This window comes from Loxodonta africana, chromosome 2 (assembly GCF_030014295.1).
Source record: "Loxodonta africana isolate mLoxAfr1 chromosome 2, mLoxAfr1.hap2, whole genome shotgun sequence".
In the NCBI taxonomy this organism is placed as follows: domain Eukaryota; kingdom Metazoa; phylum Chordata; class Mammalia; order Proboscidea; family Elephantidae; genus Loxodonta; species Loxodonta africana.
In genome coordinates, this window is record NC_087343.1 from 189,303,105 (window position 1) to 189,322,954 (window position 19,850).

The following is a 19,850-nucleotide window of genomic DNA, read 5'->3' on the forward strand; positions in this document are numbered from 1 at the left end:
TAGATTTGAACTGCTGACCTTTTGGTTAGTAGCCAAGCTCTTAACTACTGCACCACCGGGGCTCCATTTTTTTTTTTTTTTTAAAAGAAGAGATTCCCCTCACTCCTTCTGGGACCTGGTTCCAGTTTTGGTTACATCGTAAGAAGCCAGTGATCCCTGAAAGAACACTAACCTCTTTAAAACCAAATGGATATGTTCTAACCTAGTGAAAAAGAGGTTGTATGTTTGAGTCAGACAGTCCTGTATTTGAATCTTGGTTCTACCATTTACATGCTGTATCGTGACCTTTACTAAATTCTCTTCTCAAGACTCCTACTACTGTTGCTATTTCTGTTACCACTGATACCACATTCACTGCTCAGAGCTATTTTGAAAGACTCTGAAATCTAATCTGCCATAATTTATCTAATGTTCCCATCCAACCAAAATGGTACAACTTATATGAACCCTGATCCCTTAGAGAGTAAGATGAAAGTATAAAAAAGATGAAAGTATAGAGATCATAAAAATGATATGTCCATTTGCCTTTTTTTTTTTTTTTTAGCATTACAAACCCTCCTAACTACCATAACTATCTTTCAGTTGAATTCCTTTAAGGGAACATAAATATGCAGATTAAATCCTTTTTTTTTTCTTTATTAAAATAAAGTAAAAATTTATTTTTAATCTTTTTTTTTTTTTCCCCTTTAGAATTAAAAGGCAGTGAGGCTGGCCTTGGTACAAAGTGCACAGATGCAATTCTGCAGAAAATGTGTCTTTGGCAGATGAGATTCTGCCTATAAATGTTCTATTTATTGCTACCATAAATATTCTATTGTCAAAACATGACTTGCTGTTTATTAACAGCACTGACAGGAAGATTCCTATTAATGGCAGCAATCTTATTGCCCATAGACTCTGTCACTTTTAACTTTGCAGTTTTAAGAGAATTGTATTAGGTAATTACTTAAGATATTTCTCAGTTTATTGATCCCCACTCCTGTTTAACTGAGTGAAATCTGAGTGGCAATTCTCCTGCGCAGTGACTGACATTGGGAAGAATCGTCACATCTGCATCCATCAGCTACCTATCAGCCCTGATCTTGTTGCCCCTCAGCCTGCTAGAAAGACACAGTGAGCACCCACTCAGAGCTGTGCACTGAGAAAAATGCATAGATGCGGGTCCTGCCATTAGAAAGTTTACAGTCCAGTATGGGAGTGAGCCAAATACACATGCTTAATATGCAACTAGGCTGCTTCGGAGATAAAGGGACTTGGATATAAGTCATACTAATTGTTTGTCTTTTGACAAGTTATTTAATTTTTTTAGTTTGTTTCCTCATCTGAAAAAAAATAGAACTGATACCACCTATCTCATGGAATTAAGAGAATTAACCTTGCAGGTAGTAAATATTCCATAAATGTTAAATCTCTGCATCATCGTATCTTCCTCCCTGATTTATAATTGGCAAAGACATTTTCACCATCTGATCCTTACAATGGAGCCCTGGTGGTGCAGTGGTTAAGAGCTCAGCTGCTAACAAAAAGGTCAGCAGTTTGAATCCACCAGCCACTCAGAATCCCTAAGGGGCAGTTCTGTTCTGTCCTTTAGGGTCACTATGAGTCAGAACGGACTTGACGGCAATAGGTTTTGGATCCTAGAACAATCCTCTGAGATAACTTAAGCACAGATTTCTTCCTCATTCATTGGAGAGGGAAACTAAGGCTCAGTGCCACCAAGTATATTACTCAGACCAGCTGATTGAATGGTATAGTCAAACCTAGAGCCCAGGTTTCCTAACTCAAGTTCCAGTGTGTTTTCCATTCTTTCACACCCACGCTTGAGTGACTAGAATTTAAAATTAGACTTACCAGTGCCACTCTACAGAGGCACATACCCACCAAAACCCAGGGGACATACAGAGTTGTGTATTTGTAGATGATGTGAAGGAAAGGAAGGCACCCATTTTTTTTTCACTGGAACACGAATAGAGCCATACAAGATTATTATAGCCTGCAAGGAAGGCATGAGTTTGTATGTAGATAGTGGCCAGGAGATGCCCTAAACCCCTTGCCATCGAGTCGATTTCAACTCATAGCAACCCTATAGGACAGAGTAGAACTGCCCCAAATGGTTTCCAAGGAGCGCCTGGTGGTTTCGAACTGCCGACCTTTTGGTTAGCAGCTGTAGCTCTTAACCTAGCCACAGTAAAGAGTGACTAGGCCAAAGTAAGAGAAGAGAGTGTTTGCATACTGAGTAGGTGTTCTTAAAGCCATTCTTTTATGGTAGCATTTACCAGAAATGATTTAGGGGTATGGTCATGTTTATGACGTGTCAACTTTACTCTCACTCTGAACTAAACTGTTCAGATGATGATGTGCTACAGTGGAAAGAACATGGTCTTTACAGTCAAACATCAGTTTAAATCACTGTACTGTTAAGCCATAGCTGTGTAATCTTGCACAAGCAACTTAATTTCTCTGGGCTTCTGGTTCCTTATCTATGGGACAGAAATAATAAATCATATTTAATATGTAATTGTGAAGATTAGGTGATTTAACATGTGTAAAATGCCCTGTACATAGTAGGTACTTGGGAAATATTTGTTCCTTTTAAGCCTGTCCCAACACTTACGACATGCAATCTGCTATATCTTCCTAAATGTATTCTGATCTTCTCCATCTAAAGCAGAATTTCCTGAGATTTCTACTAACTGAGCTCATGGTTTCTTACAATTGAACAATTTTCCCTTTCTTGATAGCCTATTATGGTTCTTTTATAATTATTTTATTATGAAGTAACTTAAAGTAAAAAGAAATTCTCAAGTTATACCCAAAACGTAAAAAGGGTCAGTTTTAATTTTCTACTATCAAGACTTTAATACTAAAGGAGTTCTTATCTTAATTATAAAATTCATTCTTCCTTTCCATAACTAGAGTATGTATAAGATATGAAAAGTAATTGCACTGCTTAATAATGGATTAACAGAATAAAAGACATTTCTATAGGTATACTCTTATTTATTCTTCATAAGTAGAAACTGATGCCATTATAGTTCAGTATTATTTTGTGATTTATTATGTATTGATAAGACAATTATACTTCCCCAGATTCCTTAACTTCTATTACCTATATCCTTTTAAAAAAACTTGTGAAGATAGATGCCGTGAAATTTATGCTAAAAAACCACACGGTAAGTCTTATCTCCATAGTTAATGACTAGAATTTTCCTGGTAGTTTAGATAAAGCGTTAGTAACTTTGGATGCTCTTTTGCTTTCATTAGAGTGAACACTTCCCCTTTCTTGGCATCAGTGAATGTTACAGTCTCACTGACTTCAGATGCCGAACAACCTTCTACACAGCCCTCACTCGTCTTCTGATGGTAGATCTAGGTAAGGTTGAGACTTTAAGCTTAATTAATAAGGGATCAATGATATACTTGTGTGAATAAAGATACTAGTGAGTACAACATCTAACTTATTAGAATTTTTCATCTTTGACAGCTTTCTATACCTTTCTAAGATTTGAACATACCCTTATTAGCATTAGAGCCAAAAGAAAAATCTGTGTACTTAAGGCATTGCCAGGTGGAAACCCCAGGTTCTGCTCGGCATGACTCGGCTCAGCCAATAAACAAGAGACCAAGGTGGGAGAATGGAGGGGTGCCTTTATTTCCTTGCTCAAAGAAAGGAAACAGTCAGGGCTGCTGCCACCAAGACCGCTCAGCAAGGGTGAGGGGGTTTACAAGTAGGAAATTGATATAAGTTACATCAGCAACATTCTTAATCATACTATGCAGGTGCAGTGGAGTTTACATATAACTTCATGCATCGTGTGTTCAGAAAATAGCAGTTAAGCTCCACCCAGAGGCTGGGAAGTTACTATGTATGAGGTCTAAAAGGTTATCCTGAATGTCAACATGGCACCTAAACCAGTTTCCACCAATTTCCTCTAGTGTGGGGGCAGTACTTAAGGAGAGGAGAACTAGGATTTTAATGTAAAGTTACGGGGCATGCCAAGCAAAGGAACCAGGATTCTAATGTAAAACTACGGGGCATGCCAAGCAAGCTGCTTGAGGCAGTGGAATTTTCCACAGCCTGGGGACTTCTGTCTTAAAGGTAACATATTTCACTTCAATTAATACACTAATTCTTTACCTCAAAATATCTATTGGTGGGAAAAATATATCAAAAAGGCTGAAATTCTTCAAAAATGTTAAATGTTTGTCTTTGAGTAATGTTCCCATCCAACCAAAATGGCACAACTCACACAAACCCCAGTCCCTTAAAAAAAAAAAAAAAAAAATTTTTTTTTTAAGGGACTGGGGTTTGTGTCCCTTATTGAAGAATAAGATGAAAGTATAAGGATCATAAAGAGGATGTACCCATTTGCTCTGGTGATTTTTCCCCATTTCTGATTAGTTGAATTTTTCCTTTAATATATTACTTATCTTTAACTTTTTTTTAATTGAGAAACTGAAGTTAGCCATAAGTATCTATAGGTACGGAAACCCTGGTGGCATAGTAGCTAAGAGATACAGCTGCTAACCAAAAGGTCAGCAGTTCAAATCCACCAGGCGCTCCTTGGAAACTCTATGGGGCAGTTCTACTCTGTCCTATAGGGTCACTATGAGTTAGAATCAATTCGACAGCAACAGGTTTGGTTTTGTTTTCGTGTCTGTAGGTACATAGTACCTCAGAATGAGCACTTAAGCCACTTTGTGGTGACCGTGTCGTTCTGGGTTCCCATTCCTTACTCCCTGCCCCTGAATTTGAATACTGCAACCTAAATGAATCAGTCATAGCCATGTAAGAGAGTTCAATCAATGATATCATCCTTAGAGAATATAATACTGATGATACTTTTTCCTTCCTTTCTCTTACAATGTATTGATTGATCCATCAACATAAATATGAATTTTTTAAATCATACAAAAGGAAAGAGGATAAATAACTTTATTTTGCCTATAAAATGCATTGAACCTTGGACTGGAAAGGTGACTAACCCCTCTCTGCTCTTTACCTGTATTATTTTCATGCATTTCAACAGAATAAATTACCAGAAAGACAAACAGCCAGAAGTTGAGAGAAATGCAGCCAGAATGATTAAGGAGCTTAGTGGGATTGATTTTTAAGAAAAGATTAAAAGAACCATGTATGTATAACTTGGCTAAGTGACAACTAGGGCTGGAGGCAAAGAGAACTGTCTATAAATATTTGAAGAGTGTAAACCAGGCATGCAAAACCCAATCATCTGCTATCTTAGGCAAGTGGGAGATCTAACTGAGTGACAGTTCTGCACACTGCACACTGGCCAGTATTACCTCTTGGCAGCTGGCTTGGAGAGAAGAGGAGCAGCCCCAGACGCGTTGTCATTGTCCTCGACAATCATTTAGAGAGCGCACTACGCTATGCTGAGCTCTGGGAGCAAGACGAAGATAAATCAGGCATACGGGCCCCTACCCTCAAGGAGCTTGCCTTCTTGCTTTTCCCAATTGTCCAAGCATTAAAGAAGATCTTGAAAACCCTGTCAGAGTGAAAGAAGTGGGGGAGGGGGGACCAAAGTTACAGGAAGTACCTGGAGGAGATTTCCTAGAAATAGGTTTCTGTCACTTAAATCCTCAGGACCTGGAAATGGAACAGGTCAGGATTTCCTTTTCATATAGTCATCACAGACATAGGGACCTCCGCCCCCCATATATTTGTGGTAGCCTAAACAACAGGGTAGCCCTTTCAGAGTCTGAACACAGCCCAGACTCTATATTTATAGCACTACTACACTTGGCATTGCATTAATAATTGATAGTCATGATGATGCCCAGAAAGACCCTGCATTGCACACTTCCTTTTTTGAAGACACATTTAGTTTTATTTAACATTGCTTAATGTGAACTTTGAGGCATGAAAACTGAAGTAAACATATATAATTTGAATAACTAATAGGATTTTATTAGGCTTCCCAGGACTAGGTTCCTTTGAAATATTTAGTTCGTAACAACATAAACTATAAATTGATATTTTTTTAGTTCAAAGTAAAAAAAAATAAATAAGGTAAATATCTGTTACATTGCAAGCACTTCATTAGACAACTTGGGAGAAACACGGAGATAGGCTATAAGGAAGTCTATGGTGCACAGTAGGTGCTCAATGCAAGTTAATTGAATCTGGATGCAGATAAAATTAAAAACCATAGTAACTACCCTCATGGAACTTTCACATTGTTTGAAAGAAGCTCCTTTCTTATTTATTGGTTTCCTTTTTTTAAATAATTATGTGCATATTATAAGCATCAAGTGATGTGTGATATATGTTACCAGAGCTTTTTTCCCTTACTAAGAACCAGAGTAGCTGTTCTTCTCAAAATATGCTGAACTTCATTCATCTCTTCATGTTTTTCTACCACCAGGCTCAGTGTCTCAGCATTGTAGGTGCTCAGTAAATACTTGTTGAATAAATGACAATCAAGTATACTGTAACCAAGATGCCATCATCATGGTTCATGGCATCAGCTCTGTCTGCCAGATTCTCTCTGGAAGTAGCTTGATCGTTGGCCTCTCCAAGACAAAACAAATCAAGTGGCTGATTACTTTCACAAGCGATTAGCTACACTTGGCCATTCTTGTGCTAGATTAGTCCCTTGTTGCTCTCTGTTCAAAGCATGTTACTTTATAGACGATCATTTGTTGAGTGTTATTGAACACAGTTTCTATTATTTGAAGCCTTGTCTCACAAACTAGGTTGACGGGAATGTTGCTGTCAGAATTGCTGTATATATGACTTTATAGTTTTCTATTGTGTGTTCACTGTCATGGAAACAAGGAGGAAGGAGATAGTACTCCTGTCAATAGAAGCACAGATCTATGTATTAAAAGAAATAAAAATAATTAGGTAATGAGAAGCATTCTTAAGCTAAAGAAAAATTTGAGGAGGGACTTTTGTATCACTGATTTGGCAGGTGGATGTTAAGAATCAAGTAGAAAAAAATACCTGAACAACCTGCTTGCAAAGCATTGGATGTGATTGTTGGATTGAAACATAAAGCATATTCTAATTGAATCCTGCAAAATAAATGGAATATATTTTGTAGATAAGCCATGCATATTGGAATGATTAAAAAGGGGGAAAGAAATTGGGTGTCATATTAATTGGTATTTACTTTGAAATGCATTTTGGTTTCTATTCAATAATTTGTACTTCATATGAATTTAATTAGATGCTATGTGCCCCAGGTTGTATTTCAGATGAAAACGGGGGGAGTTTTTTTTGGCAATAAACTGTTGTAGCATTTTATCAAAGTGCTCCTTGGCTGAACTAAACAAATGTTCAATTGTATAAAGAATAGAATTGAAAGCATTTCATCGTCAGAATATTTTCCCTTTTCAAAACATATAGGAAACATTCGAAACGTATTTTCTGTATTTTAAGAAATCGTGAAAATGAATGCAAAAAATCCCTTCATGAGATCGCACACGTGCAGGAGAAAATGGGTGACCGACCATATGTGCGTACATGTTAGCCCTTCCAGAAATCACTTAAAGTTCCCTAGGTTGTTTTTAAATTAACTTTGTCAAACTAATAAACTAAAGGAAAGATAGTATTACCCAAGCCAGTAAATGGAGAACCTCCTGGGAGCTGGTTAGTATAAAACACTTGAATAAATAAAATCCTTCTTTTTTATTTAATTTGAATGGAAGTGAATTCAGTTGACAAATTATTGGAGAAAGGAAATGTGGATAAGATCTGTAACAAAGCTTTTCATTTTGTGGAGAACCAAATATTATTAGTTGCAAACTAAGTTTTTTACCGGCCTCAAATTTAGAATTGCTCGGTGTCATTAACAGTTGTTTTCCCTGGGACATTTCATGAGTGTACCTGATATTGAATGACTTAGATTAGAAGGAGGTAGATAGAATTTGAGTGAACAGTGCTTTCCTCGGATGTGAAAACTCTTTGAAAAGCAGTCATGTTTTTCAATGATGGTGGGAATACTAACATTAAAATGATTATTTATAGTTGTTAAGAGATACTCTGTCTTTAGAAGCGAGGGTAACATAGTATCCATCTAACTTTGACTTAGAATAGGTAATTGGCACCTGAAGATACCTTAGCTTAAATTTGAGAAATTTTAAATAACAAGGAAATGACTTGAGTAAAAAAGAAAGCGTATTCTAGAAATAGCTACTAAAGATAGAAATAAAAATAATAGAGGAAGGAACCTTTCCGTTTTTTAATAACTAACATTTGCTTACAAATTAATATTTTGCAAAGCACTTTCACATACATTATCCTATTTCATCCTCACAACAGCCCCCATGAAATAGATATTATTGCATTGTTAGTCTGTTAGAAAACTGAGGTTCAGAAAGATTAAATGACTTGCCCAAGGTCCATCATATAACTGGTAGCCCTCTGACCACACCTTCTCTTTCACTTTGTAAAGCAGTTACTTCACTTTTTACCTCAATCAATTAGGGAAGTTTTTTTGTTGTTGTTTTAATTTCATTTTTATTTGAACTCTTTGGACTGGATGATTCATTTGGCATTTGGGAGCATTGAGAAGAAGGGATTACTTTCCAAGCTACTACAAAATATATTCATGTTTACTATTTGCCCTCTATGGGTATATTACAGTTCTATAGTCAGTGAAAGTCAAATACAATTTTTTTATATTTGTGCTTATGTCTAATAGTTGGCCAAAGCAGGTATCTTCTCATAAAGGAACCAAACCCACTGCCGTTGAGTCGATTCTGGCTCCTAGCAACCGTGTAGAATGAGTAGAACCACCCTATAGGGTTTCCAAGGCTGTAATCTTTACAGAAGCAGACTGCCACATCTTTCTCCCTCAGAACAGCTGGTGGGTTCAAACCACTTACCTTTCAGTTAGCAGCCGAGCACTTTAACCACTGTGCCACCAGGGCTCCTAGCTCAAGGAACACAGGGTTAGATATTCCGAGAAAATGTAGCAGGTGAGGTGCATGATCAGGAATAGCTAATATTCCTGATAGATAGGAAGAATACATCAATATATCACCTGTGTCCATGACTTGGCAGAGGCTATCTAGAAAATACACATGGGGGGGGTGGTGGGCAGTAAGGGGTAAAGAAGCAGCTGGAAATACTTAGAATCTGTAATGAGATAATTAAGACTAATTAACTGGCCCTGTAGGCGGAAAGCAGCCCATTAAGTCCAGATCCAGTTTTAATAACTTACCTGGTTTTGAGGGTAGAGAGTCCAGAACACCCCAGGGAATGGGATGCTTCGAGGATGAAACTCTAAGGATAGGTTTCTTAGAAAATGAATAGCAATGGTCGACAGTGGGCAGTGTGTTTCTCTTCCGGGAACTAAGGAGAGAAACTACAGGGAGCTTCGGTTATCTCATCTATTAAATGGAGATGATATCTATTTTGAAGAGTTGTCATGTGGTTTTAACTAAGGCCTGAGAGGGCCTTGAGCAAGTACTATCACAAAACAAGTGCTTGGTAAATATTAATTAAGAAACAAATATTTATTAAGTGCACTGTTAGAGGCACTGTCACAGGGACCTCAGAATGAGGCAAGTTCAGAGCCCTTAATGCTGCTACTCTGCCTTCAGTGCCCATGGCTATTGTTTTCCTCTAGGAGCAAGAGCTGGTGCCACTTCCCAACAGATAACAAATCTTCCCCTGGCAGAAGTCACAAGTCATTTTAAATCCAGCTAGAACTTCTAGACAATTTAGAGGAAAACTGAAATGAAAACCTGGGCCAAGTTAGAGGGACCTAGCTAAGCACACTTCTCAAGTCTTACTGTAATACAACTTTAGGAATGCTGTCCTAGTGAGGCACTGGGGAACAGCCAGTGATGTGGGCCTAGACCTACAAAAATAACTAAAAGTATTAGTACTTCAGTTTTATTGTTTTTTTGTGGCTGAATAACATTCCATTTTATGACTATACCACATTTTATCTGTTCATCAGTTGATGAACATTCAAATTGTTTCCACTCTTTGGCTATTATGAAATAATACTCTTACGAACATCCATGTACAAGTTTTTGTGTAGATCTCTGCTTTCAATTCTGTTGGGTATTGTCTTATGCTAGGTTCTCTAGAGAAGCAAAACCAGTGAAGCCATGTAAGAGAAGGCTCACACAGTTGCAGAGGCTGGCAAGTCTCAACTCCACAGGTCAGGCATCAGGCTGAGGCTTCTCCTGAATCCTAGCTGTAGGGGCTGACAGATCCAAGGTCAGCAGGTGAGATGGCAGGCTGCTGACTCACAGGCTGTGGAGGCCGACGAATCCCAAGATCACCAGGCAATACGGCAGGCCACTGCCTTCAGTCCCAAGAACTAGAGGTCAGATGATAACAAACTGGATGCAGGATCCAGAGTAAGCAAAACCCAGTGAGCTTTGCCAGAATGTCCATATATATTGGATGCAGGCCACACCCCTGAGGAAACTCCTCTTACAACTGTGGTTGATCAGATCAGATCACATCATGAAAGTGATTACATTATATCACAAAATGGAGGATAACTACGTCATTACATAACTGCCAAACCACTGAGACTCGTGGCCCAGCCAAGTTGACACACAACCTTAATCATCGCAAGTAGATACCTGGGAGTAGGATTGCTGGATCATATGGCAACTCTATATTTAATTTTTTGAGGAACTGCCAAAATGCTTTCCAGAGTGATAGCACCGTTTTATATTGGCTGCATCATCTTACATTCCCACCACTAAAACCCAATGCTGTCGAGTCCATTCCGACTCATAGCGACCCTGTAGGCCAGAGTAGAACTGCCCCATAGAGTTTCCAAGGAGCGCCTGGCCGATTTAAACTGCCAACCCTTTGGTTAGCAGCTGTAGCACTTAACCACTACACCACCGGGGTTTCCATTCCCACCACTAGAGGCTTTTAATTGTATCAAAAAAAAAAAAAAGAAATGTCTTGCAAATAAAATATCCGACAGCCAACATACTAAAAGAGCTACTATTTTATTTTAATGTGACTTCTCTGAAAGAAAAAAAAAATTGTTTGGAACTCGTAAAATGAATGACTTTCTGTTGAATCAGATCCTCAGAAACGCAATACAGGTGACTAGCTTTGGGTTCAAGTGAAAAGCTGAAGAATTTATCATTTTTTATCTATGCTTGACTGAGAACATGTTATGTTAATATTTACTTTTCCTAATGCCAGTGAAAATATTAGCCTGTAACTTGGCACTTCACCTTCGAATCTTATTGGTTTCTGGGATCTTTTCTTGTTGGGAAAAAAAAAAAAAAAACTGGCAGCTTCAATGCCTATTTATAAAATGATCACGTACAGTTTTAACATACTATATATATGACCACATACTTGTAAGATGATGAGCTCCTGTTTTCCTCTTTGGCGTTAGGAACAGTAAATGATACCTCTGTGGGTAATGCAAATGAAGAAAAAATCTTCAGTAGATGTAATATAAAGTTGGTTGCATGATGTAAACAAAAACGGCCAGCTCTCCATCTTAGCCGATACAACAGATCACACTGCAGTCAGAAAGGCACAGCACTAACCGCAGCGCAGACATTTCTGTGGTAATCGTGCACCAGCGTCTCACATTTGCCTACCTGAAACTCAAGTGATTGCGAAATTTTTTTCTCATCAGAACCAACCTGATCTTTACCCTCTTCTGACATTATGTGGCTCTAAACTCAATGTTCTGTGACCCTGACTTTGGCCCCAACATCATAGACATAGGGGAAAAGCATGAGCTTGGGAGTAAGGCAGACCTACATGGGGATCCTAGCTCACTGACATTTACCAGCTGCATGATGTTGGACCAGGTACTTAACTCCTTTGGGTCTCTTTTTTCACATGTAAAATGAAGGAAATCATACACCTTCATAGGGTTGTTGTGTTCATTAATGACTTGCAGCAGTGCTTTGAATATAGTAAGAGCTACAAAAATGTTAAATAAATTTAAGTACCTATCTTAGTTGTCTAGTGCTGCTAAAACAGGAATACCACAAGTGGGTAGCTTTAACAGACAAATTTATTTTCTCTCAGTTTTTGAGGCTAGAAGTCCAAATTCCAGGTGTTGTCAACTCTAGGGGAAGGCTTACTATCTCTCTCTCAGATCTGGGGGAAGATATTTTCCTTGTCTCTTCAGCCTGTTTCCTTGTTCCTTGGAGATCTCCATGTGGCTTGGCATCAGTCTTCCCCTTCTCCAATTCTTTAATCTGCTCCTTTTATATCTTGTAGGAGATTCACTCAAGACACACCGTACCCTAATCTTGTCTCATTAGCATAACAAAGACAACCCATTCCCAAATGGGATTTTAACCACAGGCATGTTGTTGTTGTTAGGTACCATGGAGTCAGTTCCGACTCATGGCAACCCAGTATAGAACAGAAGGAAACACTGCGCAGTCCTGTGCCATCCTCACAATTGTTATGCTTGAGCCCATTGTTGCAGCCACTGTGTCAGTCCATCTTGTTGAGGGTCTTCAGGCTTAGAGGTTAGGATTTACAACACATACTACATACCAAGTTTCTCCACCAAAGAGGTAACATTAGCAGACAAACAATAAATGAGCAAATCTGTAAATTAATAGCCAGTCATAGTAGGTCCCATCAGACAATCAACAGGTTATGGGGTTGGAAAGTGACCAGGGGGACTGCAAGTGCTGTTTTAGATAGAGCAACCAGCGCAAGCCTCTCTGAAAGTGACATTTAAGTAGAACTGCTTCCCATGTTATTTTCTTTAGTATTTACTCCTCGATTTCTCGCTGCACATTTTGGTACCTTGTCTGGGTGCCTCTGGTGTTTCTGTATACCTCAGCCAGTCAAATTTTCATTGGCTTCAGAAGGTGGAGTCAGGAAGTTTTTTGATCTGTGGCTTAGTATAGTATGTATAGTAGTGTACTACTCAGCAAAGGGTTGAAATGTTAAAGTTCTGAATTTGCCTTTGTTCTGAGAGAACATCTTTCCCGTGGAAAAGCTTTGCTTTCAAAGGAAGAGTGTCAGGTTGGCAGCCTGACCATCACACTTCATTTGATCATCTTTCTAAATCCATGTTAAACTGAAGACAACAAAAATGCTAATGACTGTCATTTAGTAAGTGCCAGACACTGAGCTAGAGGCTTTACAGATGTTTTCCCATTTAATCCTCACAGCTAACTTTATGAAGTAAATATTATGCTTCTTAATTACAGATGAGTAAAGTGACTGCCCCAAAACAGACAGCTGGCAGTAACAGAGCCGGGACTCAAGCTTAGAGCTTTCTGATTTCAAAGCAACCACTTTTACCAGCGCCCTTATTTGCCCGAAGTGATAATTATCACTGTTCTCATTAATCCACATTTAGAAAATACTTTATCTTAGAAGAGTAAGATTACATGGTTTAAATATAATGGACATATATTTTTTTATGTTAAACATATTTAAAGATTTGATGATGGAGAAGGACATCATGCTTGGTAAAGTGGAGGGTAAGCGAAAAAGAGCAAGACCATCAACGAGATGAATTGACACAGTGGCCGCAACAGTGGGCTCAAACATAGTAACAATTGTGAGGATGGCACAGGACCAGGTAGTGTTTAATTCTGTTCTACATAAGGTCACTATGAGTCGGAACCAACTCAACGGCACCTAACAACAGCAGGTATTTATTGTATTATTTTATATCAGGCATAGTAAGGCCTATTTAAAAACTCATCTTTATTGAGCAACTACTTTTTTTTTTTTTTTTTTTACTTCTCACTCAAATACAGAATTTACCTAATATATGCCAGGCATTATTCTAATACTATAATGCTAGGACTACCATTACTATTTTTTGAGCATGTTGTGTTTTTCATGTGTCATAACGTTTAATCTTCATAATAGCCCTCAAAGATAGGTATTTTTACCCTTATTTTGTAGATGAGGAAATTGAGAGTCAGAGCAATGAGTAAAACATCCAAAGTTAAACAGCAGGTGGTGGAACCAGACAAGTGGTCTATTTGACTGCAGAGCCCTACATCATCCTCCTTCATTAAGAAACACAAAGATACACAGTCTCGGCTCTCCAAAAGCTAAGCCAGAGATACTGTCATTGTAGGCTGATAGACATAACAATTTACATACACATGTTAGAAGTTTTTTCTCACTTAATCCCCACAGCAACCCTTAACAAATGGTGGTAGTGGTTTCGGAAGCATGATGTAGGTGGTATTATTAGTGTTAAAATATGTGTGCTTAAATAGCTACAATTCAAGGCAAACTGATAAATGCTTTCTGTAGTAAAGAATCAGACAAAATGCTGTGGGAACCAAAAGGGAGAAGGGACGGTACTTGCAGTGGGACCAGAGAGAGCGTAACTCAGACACTGGGAAAGCAGTCATTTGACGTGGGCCTTGAAAGATAGAAATGGCTTCTGTATAGGTCTCTAATGTCATCACCAGTTGACAGAGGGTATATCTAAAAAAAAACTTAGTCGCATAACCAAATTGACAGAGCAGGGATTATAATTTGGTTTGCCTTACCCTTCACTTAGGACCCTGACCCTTGTCTTGGGCAGCATACTGTGAAGCACTCGTTGGTCTTTGCCTTTGACATCTCTGTGAACAAAGCTAGGTCCCTGATTTCTGTAGGACTGCCAAAACAAAGTATGTGGGTTGACAGGGAGAGAGAAGTCACAAAAGATTAGGGTGTGTGCTGGATCAGCCACTCCTTAGGAGTCACAGGATCCCGATTCTACCGTTGATCTTCTGTGTTTGAGGCCTTGGACCTCAGTTTTCTTTTCTGTTAAATGGCTTATAGATCAGTGTTTCTCAAACTTTTGCATGGATCTGAATCACCTGGAGGGCTTGTTAAAACAAAGATTGTTGGGCCCCAACCCCAGAGTTTGCGATTCAGTAATTCTGAGGTGGAACCTGGGAATTTGTATCTAACAAGTTGCCAGGTGATGCTTATGCTGCAAATTCAGGGACCAAAGCTTGCGAACTGCCGAGATCATCTCTGAAATCTCGTTTCTTCTTTAATACTCTATTTCATAACTCTAAAAACCGTGGTAGCATAGCAGTTAAGAGTTCACCTGCTAACCAAAAGGTTGGCACTTCGAATCCACCTGAGAAACCCTATGGTGCAGTTCTACTTTGTCCTATATGGTCAGTATGAGTCGGGATCGACTCGATGGCAATGGGTTTTTTTGGCTTAATAGCATAGAAATCAGGTAGTGTGAGCCATCTAGCTCCATCTCCAACTAAGTAAGCCACCTTGAGAAGTCAGCCTTTCCCTTTCTATTTCTTCATCAGTAAAGTGGAGCTTATAGCTGCCTATGGCACAGGATAAATGAGAGAATCAAGTCTGTCATTTAAAAGAAACTCCTTTTGAAATGAATACCTTATCATTTATCAATTGTGCATATCTGTGTTTGAAGTGAAGATTCTGCTTTGATAGAATCCTTGAGGAAACTACAGATTAAAGTGAAGAGGCTAACAAAATGACTCCTCTTTTCCCTCTTCTCTGTACAGAAAATGAAGCTTAGTGCAAGGGGAAGTGTTTCCATGGAGAATATACTTAAAATCGAAATGACCCATGAGGGACCCCATCCTATTTGGCAGATAAAGAGAAGTTTCCCTTCCATCTATTTAACAAATTAATACAAAGGAACATAAATAAAACAGAATAATAACTCAGAGGTATCTGGGCACCTGAGTCTGAAATCCCTTTAGGGCCTTGGCACCTAAAGAGAAGGGAAAAAAAAAACCCTGTCTCTGAGGCTTTGAAAGCGGCCTTCCTTGAGGCATTGGGAAAGCTCTGGGGGCCCTAAGAGCTAAAGGGCTGTGATGCCTGGGGCATGAATCTGTTTGATCCAATAAAAAGCAAGGGAAAAAAAAAATGACTGGTAAGTAATTTTGCTATTTCATTTAGTGCAAAAGAGAAGGCGAAAGACCAGAATATTCAATGAGCCAAAGCACAAAATGTGGCATGGGTATGAATGCAGGATGACCCCCTCTCAGGAACGTATCTAAGCCTGAATGAACCACTCACTGCCGAGGCTAATGTACAACAGCTTGCATTTTAAACCATGGTGACCCTTTTGTTTCTCTGATAGGTGAAGATGAGGATGAATTTGAGAATTTCATGCTGCCTCTTACAGTCTCTTTCGAAACAGTATTACAGATATTCAACAACAACTTTAAACAAGAAGATGTAAAGGTGGGTTTGTTTCCAAACATGAGAGAAGACAATTTTGCTCTTTACAGAATATCTAGATCCAGAAGAGGGTTTTGCGTATCTGTGTGCTTCGTGACTCATCAGCCCTGCTTTCCCGATCTCATGTGTCTCTGAGTTGTATTTTTCATACATGCACTTTTCTAGTTTCTCATACCTAACCGACTTTGAGGTCAGCAAATGGTTTTGGCCAGTCAGGTCATGATTAGATGGCACCGGTTTGTCTCTGATGGCAGTTAGTATCTTTAGTAGGACATTTCTTTTGGGCACACCACTTTCAACACCCCTATTCTCTCACCTACCCTACAGTGAATGTTTCAGTATATTTATATGAAGGAATGCACAGACATAGACATGCTAAAACAGTACATCTCTAAATATTTTTTAAACAAGAATTTATATAAATCAAGACTTTATTAAATGGCTAGGCATATAAGTATAAATAGGAGCTGGTCTTGAAGTATTGCATTCTTAAACTGAACAAAGTGATTAGGATAACTGATAGCTAAATAAGGTTTTTATGTGCCTGTGGGAGCCATATTAGGATTGATTTGACAAGTCAGTTCAGCTGTGGCAACAGTCATACTGTCTAAGACAACATTATGTTTTATTAGTAAAATCCTTAAGTGTAGCAAGCTGTTTGTGACTAAACAGCCCCATATTTTAAGTTGGGGGATGGGGAAGCACAAGATTAGCTAAATCGAAGCAGCACCTCCTGAAATGATAATGTATTGGGGCTATATTAAATAGATTGACACTGATTATTATTTTTAAAAGACTAATAAATGCACTCCAGAGAATGCAGGCACCTTTGTTGATGATGCTTGAGTCATATTTTATTGTTATTTTGATCTATGTTAGAAATATTAGCTGTCATTTTGCATGGCTCATCTTCTCTTCACCAAAAATAAAAAAATTAGTAGTAAGAAGCCAGATAAACAGTGGATGGCCTTTGATGCTTATTTTAGTGTAACTCTTCTACAAAAAAGCAATTAACCAAATACTATATCAAAAAGAAACAGTGAGGTAGAAAAAACACCATCTTTATAAAAATTACATTTGTCTCATTTGAAGATTTCATTATACTCCAAGCCCGTTTTGATATAATCCCATCTAGTTTGATAGAAACCATCTTCCTAGAGACATTTTTAATGGAGTTCCAGTGATATATCCCTAAACCAGCAAGTTCTTAACGACCCTGGAAAGTGACTGCTTGATTACCCTTTAACGGTATTTGCAAATAAAATCACAAGTAATTAAGGGGAAATCTCCAGGCTTTTGAGCAAGTTTGATGCATGATAACTGCCTGATTCAGCTTCATCTAGAGTAATGCTGTGTAGGCAACAGCTACTGAGATCAATAGCAACGTAATGATAGTGGCAGAATTAAGTGAGTAACCTGAGAACTGTGCCTCAGAATGCATGCAGCTGCCACGAACCAAGGCCACACAGTGCACTCCGTGCTTCCGTCCTAAATGTTCATCAAAAGACGCCCTGCAGGAAAATGGAGTTAGATGCTCTTTATTGCTGATCGTGTCTCTTGCCACATTTATCAGGGAAATTGGATTAGCAGTTGGCAGCTGCAGGTAGACAAGATTCTGCAGTGATTAAATATGCAGCTTGGCTGCATTTGTTGTGACAGACCTTTAGTAAATTCTACTGTAAGCACCATCTGTCTAATTTGTATAAAGAAAACTTGGTGCTTTAAGCTACCGATAAAGAACTAAATCTGTTGCTTTATCATAAACAAAACTTTTGCACTAAATGCTTTAAAATGTAATTTATTAGGTTAAGGCTATTTTTCTATCATGATGAATAAATAATACATGCAAAAGTGCTTTTAGGTACTTCATTTTGCAAGTACTAGAGATAAAAACAGTTCTGTTTTGTTCTTCAATAAAGTATTTAGTATTCCAATCCACAGGAGGTGATGCTGTTAAAATATCTCTATGAAAATGCCGCAGGACTGCCAAATTCATTTAATTTGCAGTCCTTACCAGGATTTTCTAACTCCCTATTTATAGATATTTTTTCAGATGCAGATTTCAGGATGAACGTAAACATTAAGGACCTGTGTTGCCAAACTGAAACATGGTTGTGAAGGGGAGAGGATGCTGCAAAACTCTTAAATTTATAGCTTTGAGTTTTTTTACTTAGTCGCAATAAAATTGAAGAGAACATTGAATTTTTGTCTTGGGCTTTTCTCTCCAAAGTAAAGAAGAGAAAATGCTGTGACAAATTCTGGCTCCAGAGCATTATTTCAAAATACAGGTTTTTTTCCCCCCTAAAATTACATCCATAGTAAAATGTAGTTCAATACTCTCCTGACCCATGCATCATTTTTGATTTGGCTATGATGTCATCGGTTTTAAGGAAAATGAATGAAAACTTCTCGGAGGAAGAGGAGCGGTTAAATTAAATAGGAACCTGCTATCTTTAGTCCCTTCGTAAAAACTCCACAATGTTAAATTATTTAAAATCCTTGATTTTCAGCATGCGCACATTAAAAGTTTTCGCACTAAGTGCCAAATGTTGCAAACAGCACTTTAACAGAATGATTTTGCTTTGATCCCTGTAGCAGTTCCTGAATAATTTATCACAGGTTATTGCCTTAATTCTGGAGAGGGATAGAGCAATAAAGGCAGATGAAAACACTCCAGTTGAAACACCTTGGGGCCTGCTCATTCCTCTGACACGGCTCTTTTGTTGGAACTATTTAGAGGTTATTAAGATGTGTCTCCAGAATTAAGAGTATGCTGTAAGGATGAAGACAGCCATCTTAATTCTAAAGACAAAGCACAATGACCCTTCACCTTCTTATTCTTTGTTGTTATTATATAGTAGAATTATGAGGATAATATTATAGCTGCCCCCAGTAGTGCCACTACAGTAAAGGGTCTGTCAGACTTTCCATCAGAAACCCTGTTTTGGGGGTCAGGGTGGAAGGAGCCGTGTTTCAGCTGTTCCCAGCCCATCCATCTCATGCTTGGCACACAGACAACCGTTCACCGTGCAGGGGACTGAAGCACTCAGCAGTTTCTCCTTGAAATACCCAAAAAGGAATCCTTAGGATTATCTACCCCAGACTTATCCCACTCCCCAAAACAGCCTCCCTAAAAAGAAAGGTGCTTGTCACTTTTCAAGTCAAACAAATGTTGACCAACCACAGCATAGAAGAGGATAAAGAAAGGCACTTTTGAAATAGACCTTTTTGCACTGTTTTAAATGAGATGGTAAATCATGGCTCCTCCCCCTCTAAATTTCAGCCAGATCACCTCTCTCTCAGATTGTTTAGTGGCCTGGTTGAGCTCTTAAGGTAACGGTCTCGGATCAGGACTAGGTATGTTTGAGCTGTGGAGAAAGTACTCCCTTAGTGTTGTTAGTGTGTCTGTAGATTGTTCTAGTACTCTGCTGCTTTGAGATAAAAGGTACTATCTAAGTGTAAGAAGTCTGTTTCTTACTTACAGTAACACTTTCTTTTCCTGCTCAGTTAAATCTATTTAAAATATGCATTTGGTTATTAAACTGTTAAGTGCTTCCTCTGCTCTGCAGTAGCATTTTCTAAAATAAAAATTTGGTGTAATCCCCTAGCCACATTTTACTGAATTAAAAATGCCCATAGATTCCCTGTCAGTTGGAGGACTTCTATTAACTTGACATCTTTTAAAGGAAAAAATTGTGATAAAATAAAA

The 19,850-nt window shown here is 38.4% G+C and overlaps 1 protein-coding gene across 1 annotated transcript in view; it reads left to right on the forward strand.

Moving 5' to 3' along the window:
• The first annotated feature begins 3,119 nt into the window (after window positions 1-3,119).
• LOC135227201 (ran-binding protein 17-like) overlaps window positions 3,120-19,850 on the forward strand; it is an 88,692-nt gene continuing 71,961 nt past the window's right edge. The window contains exons 1-3 of the mRNA XM_064279110.1: window positions 3,120-3,173; window positions 3,265-3,373; window positions 16,041-16,144. Of these exons, the coding sequence (XP_064135180.1) occupies window positions 3,156-3,173; window positions 3,265-3,373; window positions 16,041-16,144 (231 nt within the window). The 5' untranslated portion in view covers window positions 3,120-3,155. The remainder of the gene's footprint in view (window positions 3,174-3,264; window positions 3,374-16,040; window positions 16,145-19,850) is intronic.